Source organism: Camellia sinensis, chromosome 5 (genome assembly GCF_055761805.1).
Source record: "Camellia sinensis isolate YWXY chromosome 5, ASM5576180v1, whole genome shotgun sequence".
Lineage (NCBI taxonomy): Eukaryota > Viridiplantae > Streptophyta > Magnoliopsida > Ericales > Theaceae > Camellia > Camellia sinensis.
The window spans coordinates 203,927,867-203,937,500 of NC_138965.1; the positions used below are offsets into that span (position 1 = coordinate 203,927,867).

The 9,634-nt window shown below is 33.7% G+C and overlaps 2 protein-coding genes across 21 annotated transcripts in view; both read right to left on the minus strand.

Moving 5' to 3' along the window:
- Positions 1–325: 325 nt before the first annotated feature.
- On the minus strand, positions 326–5,047 carry LOC114287197 (casparian strip membrane protein 3). Its single transcript, XM_028230480.2, has 3 exons — positions 1,911–5,047; positions 1,693–1,816; positions 326–781 (listed from the first exon to the last, which is right to left on the minus strand). The coding sequence occupies exons 1-3, from the start codon at positions 2,183–2,185 to the stop codon at positions 566–568; spliced, it is 615 nt and encodes a 204-aa protein (XP_028086281.2). The 5' UTR covers positions 2,186–5,047; the 3' UTR covers positions 326–565.
- A 1,470-nt stretch (positions 5,048–6,517) lies between these two features.
- The window catches only part of LOC114287160 (KH domain-containing protein At4g18375), a 7,952-nt gene continuing 4,835 nt past the window's right edge, over positions 6,518–9,634 (minus strand). For 4 of the 20 annotated variants that reach the window (XR_014330900.1, XR_014330902.1, XR_014330906.1 and 1 more), the window contains exons 8-10: positions 8,738–9,072; positions 8,617–8,653; positions 6,518–7,032 (exon numbers count right to left, since the gene is read on the minus strand). The gene's annotated coding sequence lies outside the window, so the exon portion shown is untranslated. Of the gene's footprint in view, positions 9,073–9,242; positions 9,613–9,634 lie in introns of those variants that run through there. The other 16 variants (XM_028230440.2, XM_028230447.2, XM_082871254.1 and 13 more) reach the window with 8 other exon arrangements.

Consider the following 9,634-nt stretch of genomic DNA (forward strand, 5'->3'; position numbering starts at 1 on the left):
TATAATACTAAAAATGACATTATAATCCATAACCATCAAAACAATTCGCTTCCAAGGGTAAGAGCTTTTGTTAAATGCGCTCTCCACCATAAGCTAGGATAAGAATTTTGAAATATGAAATTTTGAATATACAATCCTAAAGTCAAGAGTGCATTATGATAAAGGAACATAAATTTTGAAGAACAGAGAATTTTGTACCACTTCCAAGCTAATCCCAATGAAGAAAGCCTCAATGCATTATTTTTGGTATAAAGGAAGATCCACAAAGGTTAGTCAATTTTTAACTGTTTCCAGAAAAGTTTAAAATTTTATATATATAAAAAAATTGTAATACAAAATCCCAACACATAATATATAACATTAATCAAGCATGTAAAAAAGGAGATTAATCAAAGTACATAAAGCATATGCAACTTATCCAAACTTATGTGAACAAGAAAGACAAGAATATGCAACTTAAAAGCAAATTTAGATGTCAATAATTACTTAGAAATACAACAAACATAAATTTTTCACTAAAAAACATAGTACTGACATAACTACATTCATCCTTATGGGCATAGCATTAGCATCGCGATAATGCAATGGCCAACAGCAGAATCATCACCATAAACACGACAATGCCACCAAAAGACCCGATCAGAGATCCAGAGATGCGATCGCAGAAGTTGTTGAATTGTTGACAGATAGCCAACCAATTTGCTGAAGCATTCCCTTTGTGTGCTAAGTACACAATGGCTGCTGCTGCAGAAGCTCCAGCAGTGAGTAGAGCCAGCATTACCTTCACAATATTACATATATACTTCTTAAGAATGTTATTGGATATCATTAAACAACATTTTGCTCTATCTCTGAAATCCAATGATTATGACTCGAAAAATAATTTCTTTTTTGTAGCAGTTTTTAAGGAGTTTATAGCATTTTAATTTTGAAAGTCTTGTGTTATACTTCTTATAGTTTATAAATTCAAAAAGGACTTACATAAGCTTGAAAAGAAATCTAATTATTTGAAGGCTATGGAGGGGTGTTTTTGCTTTTGTTTGTAGATTATCGACTTTTAGTTAAAATAAGCTAAAAATTAGAGGAGAAATGTGCAGAAATTCAAAGTGCAAGCTGACATTTATAATCAGTTGATTGATTGACAACATTTATTGTGGTCAGTTTTTTTTTTTTTGGTTAAAATTTGTGTCACCACCAACTAATTACCACCTCACCACCATCACCACTAATAGAATTACTAATACATTAGTTTCAAAATCACAACTAAATATAAATTTTTCTAAATAAAAAAAGCTTTTTTTGCTGAAAATGCTTTCCGACTAAAAATATTTTTTGCTAAAACAAATGTATCATACATGTTTTATAGAGCTAACATTTACAGTTTAAGAGATAAAGAAGCTAATTACTGGGAAATTGAAGAAGGGTGCTTTTAGCTTCTATATTCCGGTTACAAAAAAGTTGCACCAAACACCAGTTCTTCTTAGTACAAAAAAAATAAAAACACCCATTGTTCTGTTAATCCATAACTCTTCCCCATTATAAATAATAATAATAATAATGATAAAGAATAAATAAAAATTAAAAATTAAAAAAAAAAACACATGATTGCCTATGGAAATCATTAGTGGCTGCTAGAAGCCATTCTTCCCATAAAATTGCTTATATGCAAAGCTATGAGAAGTACTTATTTACCGCATCAAAGAAGATCAAGATGACTCTACTGATTTTCGCTCCACTCCTGACAATGTGAAAGACTGACAGCAGCAGAGAAAGAACAAGATAACCACACACAATCGAATTCGCAATCACAAAAAACCTGTTCAACACAAACACAAGTGAACTGTCAACTTCCAATTTCCAAAACAACATATCAAGCATCAAAACAAGCAATCACGGCAGAGACAACATACGTGAAGGTTGGAATATCGTTGTATTGGGCCTTGAATTGCACGAATTGAGTGAAAAAAGGAAGTGTTTCATTGGTAGTTCCCATAGCCACCGTGCTTCCTAACGTTCCAAGAAGTGCAACAACTCTCAGAACAAGGTCTACTATGGCAATCCCCTTGTTTCCCCTTGGTGGTGGAGCTCTAGAAGCTTCAGCAGCTTCAATTTGTTCTGTTTTCATTTTTTCACGTTTGTCTATTTTCTTTCTGCTTTTGAAAGAGGGTGAGAGAAAGATATGCATTTATACAAAGTAGAAAAGCAAATCTAGTTTGTACTCTGTCATGTAATTCACCAATTAAAAGCTTTCAATGTGGGTATTAGGTTTTTGCTGATCTCAAGTGGCATGGATTCATGCTTCTGTAAGTAGTCCACCTTTGCTAGGATGGGGATTAAATTTTCTAGACTCCTACCTGCTCCATCTTATTGTATTTTTAAAATTGAAGATCAGTGATTTCATCAAGCACCAACACATCATACCATGATTAGTAACCTCATACCATGATCATATCCGTGTTTCTCACATAAAAGCGATCAACAAAACTCAAGTTCATGTAAAAATTACTTGTAAAACTTGAGTTTGTAGGGTAGGTAAGTGCAAAACAAGGAGTTGTGAAACTTAAGACCAACCTATGATTACGTAAAAGAGGCACTTGAACATGTTGTGTTCAATAAAATGACAAATACAAGGGAACAAAAGTTTTGGGACTGGCGATTTTGGTTGTGAATTTACTATAAAATCCATTGTTCAGGGTTTGAAAAGAATGATACTTGACCAAGTCACAAGCACAAATAAAAAGAACAGGACATACTATTAAAATTTCAATCACCAACAAAAAAATAATTATAATAATAATAAAAAGAAGATAAAAACACAAGTAAAAAGAATTGCTGCGACAATGTACACCAAAATGTGCATGTTTCCAATATGCATTCAACAGTAAGGTCCATAGGAACTGCTAAACATGATATGGGTTTTGCTTTACATAAATGAAATGATAACTACATTAAAAAATGAGTGAAAACTAGACTTGTATATGAAGAAAATTGAGGAACTTACTGTTGCAACATCACTGGTAATTTGAACTTATTATTATTAGAATCATCATAGATCTGACATGTGAATATAAGAGAGAGATGTAGCCAATGACAACTTGCCGGTTCTCTCTACTACAAATGCAGTGTCACTTAAAAAAAATAGTCATAAATATGACAGCAAATGTTAGGTTTTTTGGGTGGAAAAATCATTTGCACTTCAGAATAATGAGACACAACACATTTGAAGAGAAATTTCTGGCAAGTCATCCTTGGCTGCACCACTTGTACTTCATCTCCACATGCAAGACCTTGGATGAATACATTTCTAAAATCCGAAGCATATACCGCCTTCATGCCTCTTCTCTTGTTATATATATATATATATATAAATAATTGAAGCACTGATCTAGAGGGAATTATGGACTCAAAGAAGAAGAAGAAGCTCGTTGGATTGAAAACTGTTTCAGTTTTACATGAATGGATTTCATGGGATTTCATGGGTTGCAATGAGGTGTAAAAGTTCTTGTAGAACAAGGAGTTTTGAGCCATTTGAATGTTGAAACAGAGGGATAAAAGAGAAGAGAAGAGATGGGTAGTGGTGGATTGAGGGGGGGTTCATGGGATTGGATATAAACATAAAATTAGCAACAATAAATAAATATGGAGAATGAGTTGAAACACTTGTATTCAAAGTGGGGTCACCATATCCTGAACAGCTTTTTATTCTGTTCAAAATATAGCTTCTTATCATTTCCCCAATTCAAGTTTTGGATAAGGCCAACCAAGTCTTGAAATGAAAAACTAACATGATTTTCATCCCAAGGACTACTTTGTTGTGGCTTACCATTTGTAGCATGCATCCATCAATTAAAGATGGCATCCCCATGGTCACCTTCTCAACTTTTGCTTTTCAAAAATAATTTTCTTGAATTTTTTACTCTCCAAAATAAGGGCAAAAAATGCTAATGGTTAACTAGCATTTTCGTTTCTTGTTTTCTATTTTTATTTTAAAATTTGAGAACTGCTACTAGCACCTATTTAATTTCTTTACACCCTCTACTTCTTTAAACCCCCACCTTAAACCCTAAATTTTAATAAGATTTTTTTGAATACTCTACTTAATACTAATTTTACTCCACTTAATACCGATTTTACCCATATTCATAATATCATCACACCTAAGTGCACACCCGTTTAATTTTACACACTCTCTCTTCTTCTTCTCTCAGTAAACGATGAACGATTGAGAGACGATTGAGAAATGAATCAACTGTCCCTCTCTTCTCTTCTCATAAACAATGGTCTTTTTCGCCTTGTCACTGTGAACGACAATATCTCAGTCGACGGACTCTTTCTTCTTCTCTCAGGTAACCTCCAACTCCCCATCACATTATTATTATTATTATTATTATTATTGTTGTTGTTGTTGTTGTTTATTTCGAAGTAAAACCTTTGATACAAGGGTTTTAGATGGAAAAACTTTCAAAAAAAACAGAAATAGGGAAAAAATTTTACAAAATGGAACCGTTCGGCACTCCAGAGCCGAAATAAATGTTTCTATTTAGCACTCTATTACTAAACAGAACCTTAACAGTTGGCAAACCAATACCGAATCGAAAATGACCCAGAATCATAAATGCAAGATAATAAACTTACAAATGCAATGCCCATCTCATCAGAGTTGTTGTCATCGTCTTTCATTGCTTTATAAGTGTCAACGAATGGTGAAAATGACTATAAATGTATAAACTCGAAGTCTAATAAGATTATTTGCAATATTAACTAATTTGAAATATCGAACACATGTGAAACCACCAAACAAAACGTTAATTGATTAGGTGGTTTCAAATGTTTTTCATTGAAGATGAATACGTAGGCTTGGGATGGTGAAGAGGAAAAATTAGGATTTAGGTAAAGAATATGTATAGATGAGGATAGAAGTGTGTGTGTACAATATTGTAAAGTATCATTCTAATTGTTTTCATTTGGTGAGTGGGTGTTCCATTAAAAATTATCCTTTAATGTAATTTTACTTCATGGCATAATTGTAAAAAAAAAAATAAAAAAAAAAAAAAAAGTGAAAATTGAAGGATCCAAAAAAATTAGGTAAGTGTTAATAGTAGCACTCTAAAATTTTTGATAACTAGGAGCAAAAATATGTTTGGTGACTATTTTTAGAATGATCAAATTGAAATTACATTTAAACTGTAGGGATCAAATTAAAATTTAAGACAAACTACAAGATTTAAAAGTGTAGTTTATCCTTTCTTAAAAAAAATTAGAAATTCAAAAAAAAAAAATATTTCACTTGTTTTCAAAATAAATTTTCATTCTTTACTCCCACCCCGACCACATGCAACTACCACCACCAACCACTGCTCTGCCTGCCGCTACCTCCAACAATTCACCAAATATATTTTGTAATTATATTTTGAAAATATTTGTACATACTATAAAAACAAAATAGAAATAGAAACATATTTCTTGTTTTCAACTCACAAATAAACAGTAAGGGTGTGTTTGGATAGACACTTGTGATGTAATACGCTACCGAACGTTCCCTTTTCAACTCACAAATAAACAGTAAGGGTGTGTTTGGATAGACACTTGTGACGTAAAGGAGATGGGCAAGTGGAATCTCGTGAATATAGTTATGGAGTTGAGTGAATGAGTGGCATGGGCCGATGATATAGCCGTTATACCTACCAACTTTGATTCCTTGGGAGGATGGATGAAAGAGCAGAGAAGCCTCCTTGCTTTCAGCCACACTTTGAGGTACAAGAATGGCAGCTCCCACACTCATTTAAACCTTCCTCTTTTAGGCCAACACTCATTTTTCCCTCCATGAACTCATCTAACATTTTCTTGCCATGTCAAGAGAAGAGAGAAACAATTAAGACAAATTACACCGGTTTTTTTGTCACTTGAGTCATTTTAATCTCTATATTTAAAATTTGATTCAATTGCTAACGTTGTTAAACTTTTTAACAAAAATAATCACTAAATTAATTGAAATTAAATCATTAAATTAATCAAGTTCACAATTTTATCTCTAAAAACATAACACGTCTCTTATATGCACAATTTCTATAAAAAAATTGCTAACAATTGAAATCAATTTGAGACAAAATCAAAATCAAAATCAAAATCAATTAAATTAAAATCACAAGAACCAAAATGATACTAGCATCAAAGTACACAGACTAACTATGTAATTTACCTTGAAAATTAACATGACATTTATTTCAGTATCAACATTTAATTTGACGGAAAACAAGAGTGAACCGAAAACTATTTCCATGATTATTAATGAAATAAAGATTGTTTGAATAAAAAACAATCCCAATTAAAGTCTTGTTAATGTCACCATTTTCACCTCTATCATCCTACCACCGCCCACCTCCAACATTATCATTGCCATTGTCACTACTACTACCATCACCACCACTATCACCCCACCATCTCCACTACAACTACACAACCACTAGTACATTAATTTTAAGATTGTAACTAAACATAAGAAAACGTTTTAGCATGATTTCTAAGCTGAAGTTCCATCTCTTGAAAATTTTAAATACCTGAAAACAATACACCAGTTCTTGAATTATTTGACATTAAAATCATAAAATAACAAAACTCACTCTTAATTATGATATATGAAGTATAATGATATTCTACGGAGACAATATATAGGCCAACCAAACGGAGCATAAAAGCTCTTTTACACATCCATACATAACCTAGATTTGTAGAGGACTTCAACATCAACTTCCAGTAGCCTGTTCTGACTACGGATTGCCAATCCTTGAGCTCCTGCCCAAAGACAATAACTCTCTCAACCCATTCCTGGGACTGGTTCACCACTGGGAGGTCCCAATTCACCCGACCTTGTGTAGAATTATTGATCAGCTTGACTATATTATAACCAACATTCAGCCCAATACCACACCACCAACTTCGTTCAAGACAATCAACATACGCTCCCACAGATGACGGTGAAGTTGTGTGAATGATGACTAATAATAATGAAACCTTTTCGTCCAAGGACCAAAGCTGCATGACAGAGAATTGCAATAACACCAATACCAATTATCAAGATCAGAGCTGACAAATCTCTGTTACTAAAATCCAATGCCAAAATTGCACTAAAACACAACCAAAAATACAAGTCCAGGTGCACCTTCAAATTTCTCAATAGAAATCTGTGTCCCATTTTTTACAAAAATGAATTTCACTTCACCAGTTACTGCTATCTCTCAGCATCCAAGAAAAAGAGCGATTATCAAACATGAATTTTACACAAATCATTTATCACGTCAACAAGTTAATACACAGATCCTAGGTCTTTTCTAAAATTATTTTCAATATTGATGTCAAAGACATCTTTTGGGGCTCAGATCATCCCAAACAATGTTTGACCTGTCAATCTGTAACTCAAAGAATATCTCACTTAAACATGCTAAATACCAGTTTCAAAGTTCAAACACAACCTACTCAGATCCCCCCCCCCCCCCCCCCCCCCACACACACAGACACAGATGACTCTATCCCAAAGCTACCACACTCCGGAGAGTGATAAAATCATCTCTAATTCAATTAAGAACTACATCTGTAAAGAATCAAAAACAGTATATCTCTCCCAAAACTCCAGAGAGTGATAAAATCATCTCTAACTAAATAATATTGTTGTAAGAGCATCTCTCCAATCCAGCATCAAATGTTTCATCAAATTTGAATTTGATGAAAAGTGTCTCATTTTGGTGCTCCAACTCTTCACCAGATTCATATCAAATAGAGGGAAAACTAAAACTTTCATCAAATGAAGGGAGTCCATCTTTTATCAAATTTAAATTGTTACCGTTGGACCAGACATCCTCCAGGATGTCAACCCAAGGGCAACTTTGACCGCTTTTTTGTTGTTCATGTCTGGACATCCTCCCGGACAACCGGGGATGTGAAAAAGTCTTATGAAAATTTAGTTTTAGCATTGGAGCGAGCTGTATCGATTCAAATTTTTACTCAAATTTAATGAATTTTTTTATTCAATACTGGAGATGGTCTAAACAATCAAAAATGTGTACCAACATATATACACCCACCAAGCCACACACAGACAACTTATAAAATCAAAACAAAGACAAACGTGTTTCAAGAGCTTCACAATGCCATCACTTATTTTGCACTTCCAGTGAAGAAGAAGAAGAAAAAGAAAGGAGTTTGTTTCCTGACAACTATGATCTCCAAAGTTCGAATTTGTTTACATGCATGTCAGGATCAAACAAAATGTACAGGCTCTCTTACTTTGTAATTTTTACTTACTTTGTTTGGGAGCGGCAGATCGTAGTTAACAGATCACAAAAGGAACAGCTATCGTAACTGTTACAGTAATAATCGACAGAAAAATAGGAGATTTATTTTTTAATTTATTTTTCTATGTTTGGCAGGACATAATAAAGAAGCTTACTGTTGAGTATGATATTTTCTAAAATTTTATAGCTGTGATCTTATTTAAAACATGTTCATTGTATACCTGACTACAATAAGCAAATACAACCCCAGTCCTCCTTCAAGTACCTGATCAAATTTTAAAACATTGCAGGTTTGCTTACACTATATATTAGTGAACGAGAAACTTACCTGATTGTAGCAGCAATGGAAGCAGAACTCATCAAACCTGACAAATTAGTTGCACAAAGGATGTAAAAATGCACTTGTTGAAAACCCAACGTGAACATAAATATGTAATATGAACACAGACCTGCCATAGACTGATTACATCTTGATATCAACAATTTGTAGTCAACCTTTGAAAGTGATATCAAGCTTGAGGGATCACAATTAAGAAATCATTCGTAGACCTAAAATGTAACCGATAGCTCTAACTGTGCTCTTCCTTTCAAAGCATAGCTTCAAAAACTGACCTAAACCTACACCGTTGGAGGAAAAAAATACCACCCTTTAAAGCAACTTGTGAGTTTTACAGCATACTTGTATGACCAATTCCAACCCATATTAGTATATTAAGCTCGAGCAATTCCATATCTAAGGAACATGCAGTGATGCTAGTAAGCCCTTCTTTCCAAGCCAAGGTTACTGCAAAAATTACATTCAGAGCAGGCATGCATGCAACCAAAAAAATGCAGAACAATTTGAACCAAATTTTAAGAAATGAGCCTGCCATATGGGCAAACTATGAAAGAAAATAGCACCACAAGAAAATAAACAAATTTGATGACGCATAGCACATAAATGCTCACACCAAATTAAATAAACGTTGGCATTGCAATCCCAGAAAACATCGTGTGCTAGCTACACCCACAAAACATATAAATCCAACACACAAATGCAATCATTCTTCAGTTGTAAAATTTACTCTCAACCAAACAAGGAAAAACTAAAGAGGAAACAATCACGGCCATAAATGAGACAAGCTGGCTACATAGGCTTGGTAAAACTGGGTATAAGGCCATAAATGATTCAACAGTTAACAGTGGCAACTCTAAACAAAACAACAAAGGTGGGCTATAAGGTGGAACATAAATTTCTCAAATGCTGTTCATCTGGTCTTCAGGTCAAGGCTGGAGACATCATCAAAAGGGGCAATAGGCTTGGCTTCAGGCATTGTAGATAGAGCTGTTTTGATGGAAAAGGGAAG

Bases quoted from the DNA above. Each gene is read 5' to 3' on its own strand.
- LOC114287197 (XM_028230480.2), bottom strand. From the start codon at position 2,185: ATGCATATCTTTCTCTCACCCTCTTTCAAAAGCAGAAAGAAAATAGAC. The intron at 1,817-1,910 runs GTATGTTGTCTC...TGTGTTGAACAG, and splicing joins AACGATATTCCAACCTTCAC to GTTTTTTGTGATTGCGAATT. The intron at 782-1,692 runs GTAAATAAGTAC...AATATTGTGAAG, and splicing joins TCTTGATCTTCTTTGATGCG to GTAATGCTGGCTCTACTCAC.